General features: G+C 38.0%; 1 protein-coding gene across 3 annotated transcripts in view; it reads left to right on the forward strand.

Annotated features, from left to right (window-relative positions):
• Nucleotides 1–1,905: 1,905 nt before the first annotated feature.
• The window catches only part of KIF20B (kinesin family member 20B), a 69,380-nt gene continuing 50,674 nt past the window's right edge, over nucleotides 1,906–20,611 (forward strand). For all 3 annotated transcript variants that reach the window (XM_074959045.1, XM_074959046.1, XM_074959047.1), the window contains exons 1-11: nucleotides 1,906–2,062; nucleotides 2,851–2,937; nucleotides 3,055–3,174; nucleotides 3,402–3,540; nucleotides 10,444–10,628; nucleotides 14,720–14,774; nucleotides 15,586–15,780; nucleotides 17,274–17,385; nucleotides 17,953–18,024; nucleotides 18,116–18,262; nucleotides 19,488–19,650. In XM_074959045.1, the coding sequence (XP_074815146.1) occupies nucleotides 1,907–2,062; nucleotides 2,851–2,937; nucleotides 3,055–3,174; nucleotides 3,402–3,540; nucleotides 10,444–10,628; nucleotides 14,720–14,774; nucleotides 15,586–15,780; nucleotides 17,274–17,385; nucleotides 17,953–18,024; nucleotides 18,116–18,262; nucleotides 19,488–19,650 (1,431 nt within the window). In that variant the 5' untranslated portion in view covers nucleotide 1,906. The remainder of the gene's footprint in view (nucleotides 2,063–2,850; nucleotides 2,938–3,054; nucleotides 3,175–3,401; nucleotides 3,541–10,443; nucleotides 10,629–14,719; nucleotides 14,775–15,585; nucleotides 15,781–17,273; nucleotides 17,386–17,952; nucleotides 18,025–18,115; nucleotides 18,263–19,487; nucleotides 19,651–20,611) is intronic.

Here is a 20,611-nt window from a genome sequence, read left to right on the forward strand (position 1 = left end):
TATCCCTAATCGTTTTTGTTGACTGTTTCTGTATCTCTTCCAACTGGAAATGGGAGACAGGGAATGGATCACTTGATGATTACCTGTTCATTCTCTCTGGGGCACTGGCCACTGTCAGAAGACAGGATACTGGGCTAGACGGACCTTTGGTCTGATGCAGTATGATGCCGTTCTAATTCTAATATCTTTTTTTTTTTTGAGATGGGGTAATCTGAACTGCACACCATATTCAAGGTGTTGGCTACCATGAATTTATGTAGTGGCATTATGATATTTACTGTCTTCGTATCTATCCCTTTCCTAATGGTTCCTAACATTATTAGCGTTTTTTATTGACGCTGCACATCGAGCCGATGTTTTCAGAGAACTAGCCATGATGTCCTCAAGATCTTTCTTGAGTGGTAACAGCTCATTTAGACCCCATCATTTTGTATGTATAGTTGGGGTTATGTTTTCCAGTGTGTGTTACTTTGTGTTTATCAACATTGAATTTAATCTGCCATTTTGTTGCCCAGTCACCCAGTTTTATGCGATTCTTTGGAAACTCTTTACAGTCAGCATTGGATCTTAATCATCTTGAGTAATTTTGTATCTGAAAATTTTGCCACCTCATTGTTTGCCCCTTTCTCCAGATCATTTATGAATATGATGAACTGCACTGGTCCTACTACAGATCCCTGGGGGCCACTGCTATTTACCTGTCTCCATCCTGAAAACTGACCATTTATTCCTTCCATTTGTTTACTATTTTTTAACCAGTTACTGATCCAGAAGAGGATCTTCCTTCTTATCCCATGAGTGCTTACTTTGCTTAAGTGCCTTTTTTGAGGGACCTTGTCAAAGGCTTTGTGAAAGTCCAAGTACACTATCCACTGGATCACCTTTGTCCACTTTTGTTTGCCCCCTCCTCAAAGAATTCTGATTGATTGGTGAGGCATGATTTTCCTTTATGAAAGCTATGTTGACTCCCTCCCCCGCGGGCGGGCCCCCCCCCCCATCGTGTTCATTTATGTGTCTGATAATTCTGTTCTTTAGTGTAGTTTCAGCCAATTTGCCTCGTACTGGAGTTAGGCTTACTGGCTTGTAATTGCAAGGATCACCTCTGGAGAGTGTTTTTGGTTGTTAGTTTTTGTTTATTTAAATTGGTGTTTCATTAGCTATCCTCCAGTCATCTGGTACAGAAGCTGATTTAAGTGATGGATTGACATACCATCGCTAGTAGTTCTGTAATCTTGTATTTGAATTCCTTCAGAACGCTTGGATGAGTCCCATCTGGTCCTGTGCCTTATTACTGTTTAATTTATTAATTTGTTCCAAAATCACCTCTATTGATGCCTCAGTCTGGGACAGTTCCTCAGATTTGTCATCTAAAAAGAATATCTCAGGTGTGGGAATCTCCCTCACATCCTCAGCAGTGAAGAGTGATGCAAAGAATTAACTTTAGCTTCTTCACAATAACCTTATCTTCCTTGAGTGCTCCTTTAGCATCTCAATCATCCTGTGGGTCCACTGATTGTTTGGCCGGCTTCCTGCTCCTGATGTACTTAACATTATTTTTGCTGTTAGTTTCTGTATCTTTTGCTAGTTGCTCTTCAAATTCTTTTTTGGCCTGCCTAATTAGACTCAATGGTGGGTGGTAGCATTGTTGTCAAGAGTCTGTATTCTTTTGAATGCTCTCCCTTCATCCTTCCAGGCTGGAGCTCCTCTTTAGCTAACATCTGAAAGTTTGTATGCACTTTTTGGGATGTTTTTTTCTCCTTTTTGCCCCAGCCTGTTGGAAACTGTATTTATGCGTAAGGTTTGAAAAGAAATAAAATACATATAGAAATATAAACTTGTATTATGTTGGCTTCTCATGTCTTCAGGCATGCCATGCTGTTTGAATAGTTGGCTTTATTTTTGCAGAATGGAACCAGTTTTGGATAAAGCAACAATTATAAGACCATCCTATATTGCTAGTGTTGAGCTACCTCCGAGAATTGGGCCAGTAAATGTTGAGGACCTTAAAGCAGATCTCTCAGATGAATTTTCCCTGGTTTCTTCAAACTTGGATACAAGCCAGGTGAGAATGTTAAACAGTCTACTTTGTTAATTTTAAAAATGAAATGACTTAAATTGTGAAGCATCTATATGGCCTGTTCCTTTTAATGATAAAGCAAGCATATCCATGCTTCTGTATAAATTAAAAAGGAAACCTTTTAAACTGGATGCTATAGTAATGAAGTCCTGTATTTGTGCCTTGATAGTCCTGTCATTGTGTTAATCAAAAAAAGATAGCCTCTTATATTTAGAGTAACTTCTGTCATCAGAGGCAGAGAAATTCAGAGACTTATTTGTACATGTATATTGACTGGCCTACTTGTTTTCATCTTATTTTGAAGTTCTGCTTTGTCACAGTCTATGTAGTTGACGGCATCGTTTTTGCTGGATGCTTTTGATACCAACACAAAAAGTGATGATTATCAACAATAACTTGCAGGAAACGTGGGTAAAATCTATAGTCTCCTCCTCCTGTCCTGCCTAGTAATGCAGAAATTAATTTCAAGATACAAAGGATAATATGGGGTATGCTGGTGGCTTTTAGTTTCAATTACTACTTGGCCTAAACTGTATAGCATATCTTTGTATGCTACAAGAAGTCATTCTAAATATTTTATAGGGTTATTAAGGTGAATTTCTAGAAGGGCCAATGCACTTGCAGCAATAAATGAATGAATTATGCTGGGGGTGGGGGGTGTAAGGGACCTGAAATAATTAGAATTTAATATCTTACCGTGCTAATTGTCAGACTAGAATATGAGCAATGCTATTAATTGAAGGTAATTTTTTTTTTTTTTTTGGTTAATAAAGAGGAACAGCTTGGATTCCAAGGAACATATACAAGTTTGCCTTCGTATAAGGCCTTTCACAGCAACTGAAAAAGAAAATGAATCTCAGGTTTGGCTCTTTCTACATAAAACTTAAAATGGTCTTTTTTACAAAACTGTTTTAGCTAAGATGTAACTATACAATTTTTCTCCTGAGCTTAAAAATCCAACTTTTTTCCTTTTACAGGACTGTGTTTCTATTCAAGACTCAACTAACATTATATTGAAAGGCCCTAAGAATTCCATGATCTGTCGGCTGAGTGAAAAAAATGTAGGGCAGATGGTGCAGAAGTTCACTTTTTCACGAGTAAGCAGATGATACTTGAGACAAACTTCATTTTGCAATGTGGAAACTTGTTGAATCTTGCCCGAAACAAGTTTATTTTGTTGTTTTGTTTTTTTAATTAAAATAGGGAACATTTTATATACATTTAACTGATAAGTGCCTAGATGCAAACTGCTCTTTCTTCCCCACCCCCAAATGGTCCTTTTAAAACAACTGAAGGTCATAAACTGCCTCTTGCTAATGTTTAGGTATTTGGACCTGAAACAACTCAGGAAGAGTTCTTTGATGGTACTGTGAAACAACCAGTACGAGACTTCTTGGAGGGACACAATCGTCTTATTTTCACTTATGGTGTGACAAATGCTGGAAAAACCTACACATTCCAAGGTACTACTAACATTTTCTTGAACCTTGAAATTACAAAAATCTGTGTATGTAGGCTTCTGAATTAGCCAAATGTTGTTCAAGTGCCTGAGGCTTTTTTTTATTTGTTTGTGGGTGTTTTTTTGGCCTGTATATAAGCTTACCTCCATTACACATTTATTTGGACTTTGCAACTCTCCCTGAATGTACAATAAAACAACTTAAAAACTGGTAATACCAACAAAAACACCTCTTTGTAATGGAGAAGCATATGTGTATAGTTCAAAATATAAGCAGACTATACACAAGTTAAACTGTGGGTGGTGTACCTCCTCATAAGGTCAAGTAGCAGCTATCTGCTGAAAGTGAACGTTGGCTTCAAATGGAGAGTAGTAGAAATTGATCATAATGAGCAGAAAACAGACATTTTCTGAAACTTGTTTGCACACCTGCTTTGTGTGTGTATAAAATTAAATTTGTCACAAGCTGTTAAGGTTATAATTGACAATATCCTCCAACACAGAATGGATAAAGAGATTAAAAAAAAAACATTTAGATCGGATTTTTTTATTTTGTTACTTAAATGATAGGTTTCTTTTGAGAGAGAAAAAGCTTATTTAAAAAACTGAATTTAATACAAAATATGTAAAGACCTAAATTTATTATAATCTCAATATTTTTTTAAATAAAACGTAAATATGCTGAATCCATGAGACTATCAAAAAGTTTTGAATTAAAGGCTGCTTTTCTATTTAAAAAATTTTCTCTTTTCTCCCTCTCTTCCCCCACCCCTCTTCAATTCTAACTTTTGAGGTGAAGTTTTTTTTAAATCTGGCACAATAGGTATTAGGTTCTGGAACTCAGTTTGTTTGGAGGTGCTGCTGCACCCCGGCTTGAAGTGGTTTCTGTCGTATACATGGTTTACAGTTTGGTTCAGCAACCTCACGATACAAATTGTTCCAGCATCCCTGCAGTAGGTCATGCTCTGTATTAAGGGCTTTATTCTGTGGGGTCTCAGGGCTGCTGGGAGCAAGAGACTGGCAAAGTCATCCTAAGCGTTGGGACCCAGCCTCTGACTCCGAGAGACACCCATCATCTATCTCATAAGGATCATCCACTGAGCCCACCTGGGTGGTCTCTTATTCCTGTTTTATAGTATCTCCCTACCTGAGCTCTGGTTGGCTCATTTTAATATGAATATTTGATTCCAACCCAACATGGAAACTTGCTCTCCAGCTCATGGAAAAAACATTGATCTGCCAGTAACTACCAGCCCATGGTTCTGGCTATTTCAAGAAATGTCCTTGCTCTGTCTCTTTGCATGTGCTCACAGACACAAACAAACAGAAATCCATTAATTTCTCAAATGCCTGCCTCTGTTTCTAAAGAAATAAAATGCTGCAGCTGAAGTCATGGACTGTCTTTTTTCTGTGGATGGGGTGATGCAGGGAGTTATGTAACAAGGGAGAATGAGCAGTGTGTGCAACCAGAAAGGAGCAACGCTAGTGTCAAAACAGGATATTGTGGGAAGAAGGGACAAGATTCTTCAGAGTGCAGCCTGTAGTGTTGTTTTCAGCACCCAGGGACTGGAGGAGGAAAAACTGCCATAGCTGCAGTTCGTAAAAAAAGATGGTTTGGGGATTATTCTCAAGAAATTCCTGTACCACTGGGTAAAAAAGGAACTTGTGCCAAATGTAAACAGTGCAGCAAAGAGATGCAGAGCCTGGTTGTCGGAATGAAACAACATTATGAAAATGCTCCTCAGAAGGCAATGACTTTGAAGATGACGATATAGACACATCTGAACAATCTGGATCAATTGGTTAGTAAACATATTTTTGCACCATTCTTATGAACTGTTTACCATGTCTTACTGTGCTAGTAAATGATAAGCACAAATTTATGACAATGTAAGTTTGGGTGGCTTACTTATGAATTTCAAAATGTTTGTGTTCAAAATATAATGGGCGTATTTATCAATTACCTTTTTTTATAAACTGTTACTGCTGGACTTCTGAAATGACTTTTTAAATTGCTCAGTATAATCAAACACCCTAAGTGAAGATTTCCTGTTTAAAAGTGAAGTTTTATTAGGCATTTATGAATTTTAGCATTTAAAATTTCTCAAGCAGTTTGGCATGTTACTAGAGATAAGGTTTTAAACAGATTTAGATAATCCTTATTTTATTTTGCTATAAAATTGGGTTTAAAATTGTGATACAAACAGCTTTGAGGAGGAATCTTTCACTTACAATCTTAATAAATTAATAAAGCAGTGCATTGAGTAGTACTCAGTGAGTGAGAGTAACTTTTTTTTCTTTATCATTTTGTTTCAGGGTCCAGCTTATTCATAAGGGGTTATGAACATCCATTATCTGTAATGACTGCAACTTCAGAGTCATCTGCTGTACCACCGCAGTGCTGCAACTAAAAATACATGAGACAGTAACTACCTGTGTTTTTATTTTGTTTTGATATATAAAATAATTTAATTTAAAAAAAAAAAGCTTTCTTCATCAAGTAAAACCATGGATGAGTTCATAATCAAGACCAGCAAATTACAGCAAGACTCCATAGATGAAAGGAAGAATTTGTTGTATACATGAACTAAGCAATCTTTTCATCTTGTTCAGGACAAATATTTCATTGACATGGTTCAATCACTATGACCAGACTACACTCCACCCAGAAGACCAGACATTTCTGAAAGGTTGCTGGATACAGTGTATGAGAAGAAAATCTGAACAGTGTGCAGAAAACATTGACAGAATTTTAGTTAATCAGAGTCTTGATGGGTATAGCAATGTACACAATGATCCAGTAATATGTGATTTGTGTGACAACAAGATGGAGTTGTCCTTCTTACAGAAACAATGCCCATACGGTAGAATACTACTACTTGGGAATAAAGGAAAATGTTGTTGAAGCTGCACAATACTTCCGTAAAAATCACTTTGCTTCAGCTTTTCTGACCAGAGAGAAAGAATCCAAACTAATTTTTCCCCAAGATGTTTGATGGAATTCAGTGGCTGACTGTTTTGAGCTATATATTAACAAGTAGCTTATTCTGACTACAATTTGTGAAGAAAATCGTGACAAAATAGATGGAACTATCACAGCCAACATAGTCAACATTAGACTGAAGAGAATCGTGGAAGATAGGTTTCAGTGTATTTCCTTAGCTTTGGGCAAACTGCAGAAAGATGGATGCTATATCACTGATTCTGTCAAAATTTGGAAGGAACTAAAGGAGACACCGAAGAAAGGAAATTACAGGCAGTAAAGAAGCAGATATATCGAGCACTTGTTCTACCTCTTTTTCTTGCTAATAGTCTCAACCCAATATACTTGGGTAGAAGCTTAACTGCTGAAGAAGATGCTGCTGCTATGACATGGGTATCTAATAATCACCCATCGGGCATGCCAACCATAACAAATTTCAGGACTGGAGGTGAACCATTCAAGCAGTACATGCTTGCAAAGTCACACCACTGAATTGAAGGAAGTCCCAGCTAAGCACCTGGAACCAGAGTTTAATTGCTAATCCAGCTTTTGAAAACAGTAGCCTTTTCTGCAGGCACAGAGAATATCTTCATTATTTGGACTAATTCATTTAAAATTGAGATATTGATGGAGTTGTAAAAGCAGGAAAACTTGTCTTGTTCTTCCAGTCCATGAATGAAAACAAGGAGGGAGGGGATGAGATGTATTAGTTCTTAAAAATTTGAAAGATAGCCTAAGTAACTTAGGTCATTTTTAAGAGACCTAGACAAGTAGGAACTGTAGCTCCAGTCACTTTCACTTAGGCATATTTGAAAAATTTCCCAGGCTGACTTGACACTTAGTTTAATTCACTGACTACAGTTAATCCCTCTACTGATAAATTTTCAATACATCATTTAATCATAAATGTGGAATGTGTCTTGGTAAGAAGTTTGTATGTAAAACATTTCAGGTTTTTTTAATAAAACTTATATGCTGTTTTGTTTGATTAAATTCTATTTACCATCCTAATGTGGCTGACACAAATGAGTAAAATGTTAATTAGGTAAATAAGTAATATATCATTCACTAGTTTCTAACATACTAAAATGTACAATTAATAATCTGAAAATATTAAGCTTTATAATGACTTAAATGTGTATATAGCTTACCAGCCTAGGTTGCAAAAAGATGCAAATCTCATGTAAAGGCGCAATTTATTTCTGAGTCAACATGTTTTAATGGTTATAACAAATAAGAGTGCACTTTTTAAGAAAATAACTGAAGTACAAATGGAAAAGCTGATTACAATCGATTATTTAAATCGAGGCTTTCCACTTGATTTAAATTTCCTCGATTTTAAATCAATCTATACTGCTCCAATGTGCAGTATTTTTGTACTATTAACCATCATAATCATTGCAGACCAGCAGGTGTCATCCTTCCTTTAGTTCCAGACATTTTCCTATAAAAGGAAGGAAAATAGGACATACCTAGTCTTGTGTGAATTCAATCAGATCATAATTAACAAAATATCTGTGGCTGCTGTAGTAGGTGTTAATTATCCAGAAATACCAGGTAGAGTGACAGCACTATTCTGATTGATCTTGTGCTATGTGAAATTGATTTTTATTGATGCAATTAACCAATTGCTTTATTAGCAGTAATAACCTTTTTATGGGTTACTGCCTGAAGAACTGGTGATATAAGTTATGATTAACGAGCACTGGCAACTCTTTTCCAGATGGTCATTAATCTCAGGAATTGCTCTTGTTCAAATAAGTAACAATTGATTTCAGGATTTCTAGTCTCAAATAGGTTACCTCAAAGTTGCAAAAAGTTTAGCAGTGTTAACACGCTACAGAAGTTCTTATGTATTGTGGTGTTTCCAAAAAGCTGTGAAATATAGCAAAGCTCTCAATTCAAAGCAGTAAAGTATATGAGACTGGCAGATAATATGAAAAGTACACCAAATTTTAATTTATTGAAATCACTGTATATTAAGGACTGCAGTATCCATTAGGGTGAGGAAAAACTGCTTAATCTAGATGTTTCCCAGTCTAATAGAATTGAGAGTTTAGACTGTGCGCTTATATTTTATATCTTTTGGTAACTAACTCTGACTTTTTGCCTATCACTTAATCTCTTATAGTAAATAAATTTGTATATTTTGTATATCCACTTTCCATTGCTGAAGTGATGAAGCAATTATTCTGCACTGCCCATCTTGAGCAGTGCAAGACAGTGTGTTCCTGAGGTACAGTGCTGAGAGCTTTGGGGGTGGGATTTGGCTTTGGTGCCTTTCTCCAGGTGATTCATGAGTGGCTCTGGGAGCATTCATGCAACCTAGCTGGGTGTGTGGGGCTCCACATGCTGTTGTGCTGAGTGACCACAGCACCTGGAAGGGCTTGCTGCTGGTCACTAGTAAGGCATTGTGAGAGACAGCCCTGGCTGGAGAGAGTTAAGGGAGCACAGCGGTCCCATAGTCCCAGGCTGCACCCCGGAGATCCCGTCACAGACAGTTAAAAGAATTCTCACACTTCAGAGTGCCTTTTAGTCACTGGTCATGAATGCAAGGTGCTTGTGGAAGAGATTGGGTATGAAACCATAGAGCAGGTAAGTGGAGTAAAATGTCTTCCAGATTGCTTTGCCAGCACATATGGAATTCTTGCACTCTAATCAGACTCTCCCAAGGAAAGACTGACAGTTCTGAGACTTGTGCAAATTGCCACCAGAGAGATAAATGAGATCACTTGTTTAAGTTATGTATCTTCCTGTGTGGAGGCAGGACACTCCACCTTTTGCATGCGGCACTTACCAAATGTATTAGGAGAGAGATTGTAGTGGATAAGCCTCCCTCCTTGGCCAAGTAAGAAAATAAAAGGTGCTGTGACCTGAGCTGTCCTTTGGAGTTTGATAGTTAATGCCATGGTCTTATTTTCCCCCTTAAGTATTATCAATATAATTTCCCACTTTTGGTCTACATCTGCTAATTGGCTTACATGACCATCCCCTCTAATCACTGAATGCTCATGCCAAAGGGCATATGTGGAGAACAAGGGAAATATCTGTATTGATATAGAATTTGATTTACCTGCTTGATTCTGTCTGACTAAACAGTGAATTAAAAGGCATGGTTAGGAAGAGCAAGCAAGAAGCAAAACAATAGTTAGAAGATCTCTCGGAGTAAACAACTTCTTGGGAATAATGGGTGGGCAACCAAGTGGGAAAGGTTCTTTTCAGGCACCAACAAAAAGTTGTATTATCAGTGCCAGAGTCTAGAGATCAAAAGGACCATGAACAGTTAATTCTGAGGGAGGAGAGTTGCGAGAAGCTGTTGGAGCTTAGATGCTGCTAGTGAGAGACACAGGCAGAGAATGCAGTAGGGCAGACTGTCTCTGCCTGAGGTGAAGGATGGGGTTGCGGGTAGGAGGGAGAGAATCTGAGTTAAGTGGAACCTTCGTAAACTTGCAAGGAAAGGATAAAGTGTAGGTAAGACCAGATGTGTAATAACCCATTTATCAGACTGTTGTGCATCTTTGGATGGATACAGCTACATAAACATGTTTGAGTTGCTTTAATCAGTCACTGGTCATACTCTACTGCACAGAAGTTTCTTGCAGGTGCCAAATACAATTGAACCTGTTGGGTTAACACAGTTGGAAACAAGGGGGGCAGCAACCCAGATAGTCAGTCCAACCAAGGTTGAACTCTGGACTTCTACCCTTGAGAGAAGTGAAGCCTGTTGCCTGAGGGGTGCACTTGAGGGACTACAAAGGCGTTTAAGGTGCAGCTTGCCTTGTAACTATGATGGCATATGAGGGGGAATGACCCCTACTTCCTTTTTACTGCCTGAAGGGAAAGATGAGTTCTAATTTCTTCACCAATGTCTTGCTTTCTAAGAGCGTACAGGGCCTTGATATAGCTCTTGTATTTTGATTACAGGGACAGAAGCTGACCTTGGTATTCTGCCAAGAACTATGGATATGTTGTTTAAAAGCATTCATGGCAAACTGTATCCAGATATGGATTTCAAACCCCTTCGATGTAGAGATTATATAAGACTGACTAAAGAACAAGTGAGAGAAGAAATTGCTGTTAAAAATTCAATACTTCGTCTAATGAAAGAGGTAAGTCAGAATTTTTTGTATAGCGCACAGTATATGTGTATACGCACTTTTTAAAAAAAAAGTGACTTACTGAGTTTGTAAGGTTGATCTTATTTCCATGAAAATAAGGCAAGGCAGTAGTCAAACATGGATGAGGCTAAATGTTTGGAGATGGAAACTTGTAGAAATGAAAAGGAAGACTTCTGGGATAGGAAGGTGGGATTTAGGTAAACCGGAGTAAAGTATAAGGAGTAGATTGAAATAGGTTTTCTGATGGAGCTTCATCTAATGATTCCTACCTTTGCTGCTGTTCTGCCCTGGAGTATAGTGAAGCAGCACTGTATTCTTGGGTTGTGGTAAGAAAAAAAAATAGTTATCTGGAATGCTGAAGTTTCAGAGCGGCCTAGTCTTCTGTTAACATAAACATCAAATACCTGAGTGCCTTGAAATGTAAATGGCATCTACCATGATATAGAAACAAAATGTATAAAGTGCATGGAGCATCACAAATAAAAATGAAGAGGAGATGGGAAGTTGGGACTACTCGGAGGGGGTTGCCCTTTCTTTATAAAGGCAGATTGGAAAATTAACCCAAATAAATGCCAGGCTGTCTCTGGATATTCCAGTGGTGGTACTTTTGGTGAGGTGGAGCACATCTATTGTGTGATCTTTAACCTGAGTTAAAAGCAGAGTTTTCCAAAGGGAGGAAAGATGTCAGTAAAATCTCTTAAACGTGATTACAAACTTGGGTAAAGAGAGCACAGAAAATAATCAAAGATGTTTAAACTAAAACATTGATTAGGAGATTACAGGCAAGAATCTTAAGTTAAAAGAAAGTTCCAACATATGGATTCTCAGAAGCTTCTTTTGGTTACACGATTCTAATAGTACAAGGCTGCTACTCTGTTTTGGACAGCTCTTTGATGGAGACTAGTTGTCAATTTACATAATGGCAGGCAGACTGGAGCTTCAACAACACTGCATTGACCATTATGGCTACAGTTATCACCACATGCTGGGACCAAAGGATTTACAGTGTCAGCATTGATCGCTTTTTTTTTTTCCTGATCCTGACTGATACCCTGACCAAACCAGATAAGGGAAAAAAGAATCAAACAATGATCCAGCTTCGATAAGTGTGTCCTAAGCTGTGTAGAACCTGCACAGAGCCTGTGCAGATACAAAATTTGTATCCGCATCTGATCCACAAACATGTTCTGCAGATATCCACAGATTTCAGGGCTATAAAGATGTGAATGAAAGGTTCCTGTTCCCTCCATAACTCTTCTTATCTTAGGAGGCGAAAAGATCCACAAGAATTTGGTTTAGCCCAGGCAGGGCAAATCTAACCTTGCATCCTCTGCTATGACCAGCTTGGCAAACCAATAAGCAGTACCATTTTGGTGCAGAGTTTTTTCTCCTGATGACAGCAATAAGTTAAAACTTAGCCAGATGTCTTTCCAAAGCCAGAAAAGTAAAATCAGGAATGGCTAACTGAACTGTGTGCTGTAAGTTGCAGTTTAATTCCTGAATCCACAGGTGCTGCATTACTCCTCCACCCCCCTCCACTTCAGTGTGCCTTTCCCTTATGAGACTGGATTAGATTTTTAACAGGACCTAAAACTGACTTCCTCAACTGTGATATTTGAGACTGTCAAGCAAGCATTTTCACCTTGAAACTATTCCTCCCTCAGTCCCTTGGATGGTATCTTCTGAGGACTAGCAATTAAGGAAACTTGATGCAAATGTGTGGGTAGGAAGGAAGGTTTGTTTCCTCCACTAGGCTTCTGGGTTGACTAGTATGGTGTCCGTCTATGGATACCAAACAGTTTGGCTCTGGCAGTGGATTTAATTTCCCAGGTTTAATTAAACAACTTTTTTCCACCCTATGTATGATTATTGAGCCTTTGTGAAATGTGCAGCAATATCTGATGTATTGTAAAGTTCCTGTGTAATAGCAGAGTAGAGGGAGATGTAAAATTACATCTATTAATAAAAATTCTCTGGAGTGTAGCCATTACATTTGGAGACAGTATTTAAGTGTAGATCTCTAATAAACTGAGACAGTTTATACAATACACACAGAGTAAGTGGAAAAATCTACATAATTTTAAACAAAATCTACTGCTTCGGAGTTGTTACTGAGAGGACAGGCACTCTCAAGATACCAGGTAAATTTTATAATAGATGCTGACTGAAATATAGGCTGTCAAGGTTCCTCCCCCACTCTGAACTCTAGGGTACAGATGTGGGGACCTGCATGAAAAACCTCCTAAGCTTATCTTTACCAGCTTAGGTCAAAACTTCCCCAAGGTACAAAATATTCCACCCTTTTGTCCTTGGATTGGCCGCTACCACCACCAAACAAATACTGGTTACTGGGGAAGAGCTGTTTGGACACGTCTTTCCCCCCAAAATACTTCCCAAAACCTTGCACCCCTCTTCCTGGACAAGGTTTGGTAAAAAGCCTCACCAATTTGCCTAGGTGACTACAGACCCAGAGCCTTGGATCTTAAGAACAATGAACAATCCTCCCAACACTTGCACCCCCCTTTCCAGGGAAATGTTGGATAAAAAGCCTCACCAATTTGCATAGGTGACCACAGACCCAAACCCTTGGATCTGAGAACAATGAAAAAACATTCAGTTTTCTTACAAAAAGACTTTTAATAGAAATAGAAGTAAATAGAAATAAAAAAAAATCCCCCCTGTAAAATCAGGATGGTAGATACCTTACAGGGTAATTAGATTCAAAACATAGAGAACCCCTCTAGGCAAAAACCTTAAGTTACAAAAAAGATACACAGACAGAAATAGTTATTCTATTCAGCACAATTCTTTTCTCAGCCATTTAAAGAAATCATAATCTAACATGTACCTAGCTAGATTACTTACTAAAAGTTCTAAGGCTTCATTCCTGGTCTATCCCCGGCAAAGACAGAATATAGATAGACACACATACCCTTTGTTTCTCTCCCTCCTCCCAGCTTTTGAAAGTATCTTGTCTCCTCATTGGTCATTTTGGTCAGGTGCCAGCAAGGTTACCTTTAGCTTCTTAACCCTTTACAGGTGAGAGGAGATTTCCTCTGGCCAGGAGGGATTTTAAAGGGGTTTACCCTTCCCTTTATATTTATGACATAGGCACCTAACAGATTATAAAAAGATGTCAGAAAAGTACATGTATGTTTTTGAATCTGGGTGGGGGAGCTGCTCATAGGATAGAAGAAAGTACCAGACACAGGTTGGAGGAGAGAAAATAGAATAGACTGGGGAGAGATGGCTTGTAACCCATGCTTAGTGGTTGAAATCATGGCCCCACTGAAGTCAGTGGAAAAACTCCCATTTATGTCAGTGGGGCCAGGATTTTGCCCTGTGTGTATAAAGTTAAAAATCCTCTTTGCAGTTTTAGTGGTATAACCACTTGGCTTTTGTGGCTGTTGCATGAATCTGTTGATGAGATCTCAGCTTATCATGGGCACAGTTTCCATATAAAGAATCTCACTTTTAATCCATGTTTTCTTTTGAAGGTACACTGTACTTGGGTTTATAGTTCTTGGTGGATGAATTCCATTTCTGCTATTTGCAGCCGTACTATGTGTGTTACCTTTACAAAACTGGATATTGGAAGTATACATAAACTTAAAAGTATTAGCAGTAGGAATTCCTCTTCCTTTGATTTACAAGTATAAGTTTAGCAAAAAATGGTACCCCATAGCCTTCAGAATCTTAAATTTTTTATTTCAGCTTGAAACAGACTTTAGCATTGTCTCTTAACCGCATATGTGGTGATTACAATCATTTAGCTAAGCTCTTCAAGTGAGCATTTTAGTTTTGTTGCTGTTCCAAGCTTGTTAGTTTGACATGCAGCCCATCAGAAATTTGGAGATGTGGTTCTCTAGTTTTGTGACATCAACAGCCGCTAGAAACTTTGTGTGGCCAGTAAACTTATGTTGGCATATCGTTGTTACAATTGACTAGCCTTTAGTGGAGCAGTAGTACTATGTTACAAAATTGATGGATTTAAATACCTAATATTATACCGACCATGACATAATAAGGACAGTGTATTTTAAAATTAATCTTTGTTCCTTCTTTTGTCCTTGTTTTTATAGGTAGACTCTCAAAACAGCATAAACAATCACAGCAAAACTTCAGAATCATTTGAAGGTATGTTCTATATTAAAACCACTTAGTTTCCCCCCCACCTTCTTTTTTTAAGAGGCTGAGGGCCATTCTTTAGATCAGTGATTCACTTCGAGCCCAGATTTCTAGTAGTTGAAAGTGTTTGTTTGTCATTTGACAGCAATTGGGCTGTATATAGTTTCTTGTGGATGGGTCTCATGACACAAACTACTCCAACTGGTAGACTTGGCAGAGAGGCCAAAGATAAAGTTGGTATGAAGATTGCAGTACTCATCTAGGTCCGAATTAAGGCAGACTGCAGAGTAGGATGTGGCTGTGGCAGGGGGAACTTGCCCTGCTGGTGATGGTGGTATTTCTAGCCCTATCATCCTGTCAACTTTTATGAGCACTTAGAATAAATCTATTTAATTATAACTATTGGGAGGAATCCAAAATGAGCCCCATAGATATGTCGTCTATTCTCAATTTTTTTTTAAAAAGGAAGATTTAAAAGTAGCATTAAATTGACAAGTATGTTCTAAAGAGTTCAAATATGTAATAAAACTTGGTTTTAAACCAATTATTGCCACTGAATAAGAGCAGGTGAGCTTCAGTGATTCTCATGATAATGTAACGTAGGTAGGTAGAGATTCCCAGTTGACCAAAAAATGTTGTTTGCTTATTGATCACAAAAGCTTCTTACTATTGTAAAGTCTGATCTGAATCAAAGTTCATATTTTGTGATATCTAATTTGTCATTTCTGAGATATGATGATTAACTTTTAACTCAACGTATATTGCTTTAAAGGCTTCATTTGAGCAGAGCATCTGTGTAACTGAATAAATGTTTTGGCAGACTTGGAAGAACCCTTAAAAGAACCTGAACAACCTAACATGAGCATGGAAAGCTACATGAAATTTTCTGTTTGGGTTTCCTTTTGTGAGATTTACAATGAGTGCATTTATGACTTATTGCTCCCAGTGTCAAATGACAAGAAAAGAAGGGTGCTCCGTCTTGCTCAAGACGTCAAAGGCTGCTCTTATGTAAAAGGTAACTGAAATACCACTTATTATGCTGGTTATGATAACTTGTTTGAATTTCAGGTGTATTCATCCTGGTGCTAGTACTGAAGAATGTGAACTAGCTTTGTAGTAGGATAGGAATGTCTTTACCTTGTATTAAGCATGAGTAATCGGTTCTGAAAATAGCAATGTTTCCCAGTTTTCACTCCCCCAAATTTAAAGTGCTCGTGTATGTGTACATCTATACATGCACTTTATTAGGAGATCTTCCACAATGTTCCCCTAATTTCCAGAGTGCACTTCTTAGGGTCCTGTATCCCATTCCCTAATTTTCCTTGTAGAAAATTCTTTTCCAAGTCCTATTTTTTCTTAATACCATGAATGTTGGAAACCCAAAACTGAAGAAAGTTGTTTGGAATTCTTTTGTTAAAAATAAAAGACTCTATGTAAACCCAGAGACAGTCCTGCTTTTTGATAAGTATAGGAAGAGTCTCTTGCCATGATATATTTCTCTCTCGTGAAAGCTCAGCCTCACAATTATGATAGCTTCCTTCTTGAGGGAAGCCTATGTCTTCAGATTTCTCAGGCTACACTGGTCACAACTAGGCTGAATTATTCATGGACATTCTACAAGGACTGTCTTGCTTGCTTCCACCCCAGCATAAGTTTTGAGACCTTATACTGGCAAATAGACCTAACCAGGTCCAGTTTAGAAGGCCCAATAAGGCTTTATTTGTGGGTGTTAGGTGTGGTGGTGGTGTGAGCTTTTTGTCATCCCCTTTGCAAAGTATAGATTCAGCCCCTAACAGTATGTCTATGCTGCAATTAAAATCCCATGGGTAGTCCATATCAGCTGACGCAGGCTACGAGTCCTCCAAGCCTAAGTTGGCTGGCCTGTGCCAGCTGCAGGTGTCTCATTGCAGTGTAGACTTACCCTAAAAAGTCCGTTAAACTGGTGTACATGCCACTTAGATACTTCCTATCTACTGAGATTCTAAACATGCATTTTATACAGGATCAGAAAGAAAGTCTTACAGCCATGTCTTAGTACATATCATTACACTGAGGACTACATAACCTCAAGAATACAAGGTTGCATAAATTAAACAAAAAACAAAATTTGATCTAACCTTCGATTTTTATTTATTTATTTGTCACAGTCCAGCATTACTTTGAGAGCTTCTCTGGCTAATTTTATTGTATTTTTTTTTCCATGTTTTTAGTTAACAAAAGTTACCATCTTAATATTGCTTGAAGTTCCCTTGTGGTGATTTCAGGTACAAACGTTGCGTTTATCAATATGGTTTTCATTATTTTGTAGACTCAAAGTACTGATCAATGGCTTTTTTTCGGTAAGATTGATTCCATTGATTGCAAAGCGTTGTCAACTGTGATTGCTAAAGCAGAAATGCATGCCCTCATGGCAGTCTAAATGACAGTAGTATTCTAGTGCTAATCAAGATATATGTATTAAATAATGTGTGGCCCATTAAAGATGAAATCTTGTTGTTTCCTCTCAAGATCTGCAGTGGATTCAGATTTCTGATTCAAAAGAAGCTTTTAAACTTCTGAAGCTCGGGTTGAAGCACCAGAGTATTGCTTGCACAAAACTGAATACTTACTCCAGTAGAAGGTGAGAGAACCGTTATTGGTATTGTTCAATATAGGGTAGTAGAACACAAAAACCACGCTGGCCAATTTTTAAAATCTCTGTGGCGCTTGTGTTGAGGGGAGAGTCCAGACTTTTAGCTTCTGGATTTGACCTACTTTAATGGTGAACAAAAACTGCAATTTTTGCTCAGATCTTGCAATAAGATTGACCTACATAAGAATTAAACACCTTTTGCTGAAATGCCTTCCTTGAAGGTAAGACATTTAGCTGTTAAGTTTGTTTGCCTTTATATTCCAGTCTCTTTTGGGGTTTGAAAAGTCCTCGGGCTTCTAATAATCAAGAGAGTGTTGGGTATGGGGATAGTCTACTACTTCGCCTGTTTGAGCAATTAAAAAAAGACTGCATTTTGGTCTCAAGCGTATATTCTCATAAACACACATTCAGGATGTTAAGGTAAATTTTCATGTCAAAGTATATCTTCAATCATGAATCTCTCCTCACACAGGCATTATGGAGACTAACGTATTTTGAATTTAAGTAGTGTTGAAATTAGACCAGTTTTTAAAAACTTGTATTTATATCTTTTAGTCACAGCATATTCACTGTTAAAATGTTAAAGATTGAAGATTCTGAAGCACCTAATGTAACACGAGTCAGTGAGTAAGTGATTGTGTTTATTTCAAAGCTAACACTAATTTTGCTGACTTCAAAACACCTGAAAAGCAAAATAACTATTAATCTGTATTTTCAGATTGGCGCTCTGTGATCTTGCTGGCTCAGAAAGATGTACCAAGACGCGCAATGAAGGTGATAGATTGAAAGAGAGTGGAAATATTAACACTTCTCTACTGATTCTAGGCAAATGCATCAATGCACTTAAGAACAGTCAACAGTCAAAGTAGGTGCTACTATAACTTAAATTTTTGTGCCTTCACAGAATAGCTAAAGGTACCTTTCTACAGCATGTAGCACAAATGTTAACTGTAGTTGTGGTAGAAAAAGCAGTTTGATAAATTTCCCAGACTCTTCAGCCCAAATGTGCAAAATTTCTGGGAAGTCTGATAAACACACTGAGTAGTTTTTTGAAATGCACCAGTTAATACACTTTTCAGACACTTTGCTGTTCATTCTGATTATTCAAATTCCTACATATTTTGAAACTTGTTTAGTCTTCCATGACAAGTGATTGATTTATTTGTAAACCAAGCTTTGGGGCAGGAAACCCCTGCATTCTCCCCCAGCTGTACACTTGTCTGTAAAGCATGCATCATCTGGTGGTGCTTGGATATTGGATGTCAGGACCAGCATTAAGGTACAGACCAGGCTGGTGAAGCACCAGAGGTTCTCAGCAGGGAAGGTGGATTTGGGGGAGGACTGCATCTAGCAGTAAGTCAAATTCTAAGTGTAGAAAGGAGTTCTCAAACTTGGGACAGTGCAGAGAGCAGCTGTCCTTGGACAACTGTGGCTATAATTAATGGATATCTCTGGACACCATATCACATCGCAATGGTTTTACCTCAATCCATTACTCTTTTTCTAAAGGGCTAGCATAAAGCCTGTGTACCACTTAAGTGCCTCATACGCCCTCAAACTAGGGAGTAAGTGGTGCATAGGCCTCATGCTGGGTCTGCACAGGGTGACATTAAACTAGGAAGACACCATCAATTAGAAATTTCGCAAATTTTTTAAAAATGACAAACAAAAACTAGCTTTAGATGATACACCTACTTCTCAGCATCCTGCACTCTTGTGATTCTGTAATCTCACTCTTCTTTCTCTGCATGCTAACCCCCATTACTGTGTGAGATCCACACAACCATACTACACAGGAGAAACAGTGAAACTAAATACAAAGTGCTGTCAAGTACATGTAGCCAACCAAGTGTCTTTCTCTAATTTTACAGTAATGTGAGAGCTACTAAAAATACCTGTATGAAGTAGTATCGTTAGCAGTGTGATGGTTTACTATCATTCTAACAATTTTTTAATGCTTAAATTTCGAAGACCTAATGTGGTCTGTTTTTATATGGTTAAAGAATCCAGGAATTGCAGATTGAAATGTTATGACTGAGGCTCTTTTTCCCTACTGAACTAGAATGTATCTAACTCTGGTATTTTGTTAGGCTGCAGCTGCACATACCATTCCGGGAAAGTAAACTAACTCACTTCCTTCAAGGCTTTTTCAGTGGAAAAGGGAAGGTATATATGATAGTAAACATCAGTCAGTGTGCTGCTGCATATGACGAAACCCTCAATGTGCTAAAGTTCTCCGCAATTGCCCAAAAAGTAAGTGCACTATAACTTTGAAGATTTTTAAAATAAAACTACAAAGTTACATTATGGAGATAATTTAGCAGTTCCATATCTGTACAATTTAGACTTGCATGTAAAGTCTCTAAAATCCCTATCATACTTCAGTGATTTTTGAATTTTGTCTCTACATTTGTCTCCTCATGATCAAATTAAATGTTCTATAATCTTTCCTGGTTGAAATACTTCATAGTTTTGGGAAGGAAACATTTAAAAAATGAGTCTTTACAAAAAGCTGTTGTGATTATAATGCTCTCTTGGGCTCTGCCAGCTAGAAAACCATAATCCCTAGAAATTCCAAACTTCACACATATGGCTCATCCTATCTCTGACCTGCTACAGATATTTTTAAACATTCATATATTTAATGCAAGCGTCTCACCCTGTTCTCTTATTGATTGTAAGCTATTTGTTCTCAGCAAGCATATGGTGAGAAGTACATCAGGGTTTTTTTTTTGTTTTTTTTTCCTCCTCCTTTAATTCCTCCAATCTCTGGGGGGAGTTGTTTACTCTCCAGCACTAACTGCAGTCTGAATCTGCAAAAGGGACAAGCTGCCTTTAGCTCCTGAAACAGTCTTCCACAGTTCTTGCCAAAATAATGTATCGGCAGTTCTTCTACGTCAAAGGAATTAGCAACCCCATTCCTGAGGTGGTTTCGTCCCTCTAGCTAATTTCCAGTGCTTCATTCCAGGAGAGTTCAGGGTCTCAAAACAGTGCAGTTTCTGCATGATTCCTGCTCTTCTCTGCACTTCAAAAGTACTCCTGTTTTGTAGTGTGGCAGAAAATGTCAGGTGCGGTAACGGCAAGTGGACATTGCCAACAGAATGAAGTACGGCCCCCAGTTGCATGCTAAGTGATAGCCATGGCTGCAGGCTATCTCCATAAGTGCTTAGTGTTCTCTAAACCAGTGCCTAACAAATAATTGACAACCTCTTTC

The sequence above is a fragment of the Natator depressus genome, chromosome 7 (genome assembly GCF_965152275.1).
Source record: "Natator depressus isolate rNatDep1 chromosome 7, rNatDep2.hap1, whole genome shotgun sequence".
Classification (NCBI taxonomy): domain Eukaryota; kingdom Metazoa; phylum Chordata; order Testudines; family Cheloniidae; genus Natator; species Natator depressus.